Source organism: Helobdella robusta (assembly GCF_000326865.2).
Source record: "Helobdella robusta unplaced genomic scaffold HELROscaffold_4, whole genome shotgun sequence".
NCBI classification, from domain to species: domain Eukaryota; kingdom Metazoa; phylum Annelida; class Clitellata; order Rhynchobdellida; family Glossiphoniidae; genus Helobdella; species Helobdella robusta.
In genome coordinates, this window is record NW_008704902.1 from 3,923,392 (window position 1) to 3,924,667 (window position 1,276).

General features: G+C 31.0%; 1 protein-coding gene across 1 annotated transcript; it reads left to right on the top strand.

Moving 5' to 3' along the window:
• Nucleotides 1-201: 201 nt before the first annotated feature.
• On the top strand, nt 202-756 carry HELRODRAFT_162478 (hypothetical protein; the record flags this gene model as incomplete). The annotated part of the gene is made up of 1 exon (XM_009024671.1): nt 202-756. One exon carries the CDS (start codon nt 202-204, stop codon nt 754-756), a length of 555 nt encoding a protein of 184 aa, XP_009022919.1.
• Between the last annotated feature and the right edge of the window lie 520 nt (nt 757-1,276).

Consider the following 1,276-nt stretch of genomic DNA (forward strand, 5'->3'; position numbering starts at 1 on the left):
CTTTTTCGAAGACTTATTTAATGTGATGTTTAGTAAGAATTTCTTATTTGGAAGTTAAAAACAGTTTTTAAATTAGTTTAGTTGAAAAGTTATATGATTTAACTTGGGGTATCTTAACATTTAAATAAATTCATGTAATTGCAAAAAATTGTAAACTATAAAGCGATATTGATCATCCAAAATTTAAAATTGGTGAAAAACATGAATGGCGCCAACACTGGCTTGGAAGTTGGCAGCAGATTTCGGAACACCAATCAACATTTCGATGGAGACCTCAGCGTGAACGGGCAACATGTTGACGAATGTATCAACAATCGCATTACATCTTGCAACATTTGTCACCACAATAGCATTAACAATAACAACAATGTCCACGATAATAGCAACAATAAAAGCAAAAAGATTAAAGTTGTTGAGAATCTAAATTATGGAAGTGACAACAACCTCAACATGCACGCCATTAGTTTGTTTAGCCCAGTAAACAACGACACAACCAACAACATCAACAACAACAACAACAAAAACATCAACGAAATCATCAGTATAAACAAACAAAACAACAAAACATTTGATAAAAAAAGTACCAACAACAACGCCAGCAACAAACACCACAAAATGAACTCCATGAAGAACTTACGGCCCGTGTTGACCATGGACAAGTGGTTGACCATGTTGGCCATAATGAGTTTCCTGTACTTGGATGGTGTCGAATGCACGCATCAATCGTGGTGGTCTGTATTATTTTTTATTGTATAATTTTCCTTTGCTGATGCTGTTTAATTAATTAATTAATAATTAATAATTATAATAATGATATAAATAATAATAATAATGACAAATCAATTAAAATAATATTATATATCACTAAATAACAATATTTTGATAAGAGTAGAAAAATTTAAAAATTGAAATAAATAATAAGATATTGTAAAAAACATTTTCTTTAAAATGTGAGTGTGTGTGTGTGAGTGTGTTTGCGTGTATGTGTATGTGTGCCTGTGTGCGTGTGTTTCAGTATGTGCCTACGTGTGTGACTTGTTTGTTTTTAAATTTGCGTGTTCATCCATTGAAACAAAGAATAAACGTCACGAGATGAAGGATTTAAAAAAATTTTTTAATTTAATTTTCATTTATTGTGTTGCGATGCTGTGATGTCAAGTGTGACGCTGACGTTGAGGGATGTGTTTTTATTTATTTATCTTTTTTTTAATGAAAATTGAAGTTTTGTGATGTTGTTTGAGTAGCGAAATGTTGAGTAATGAAATGTGATGTTGTA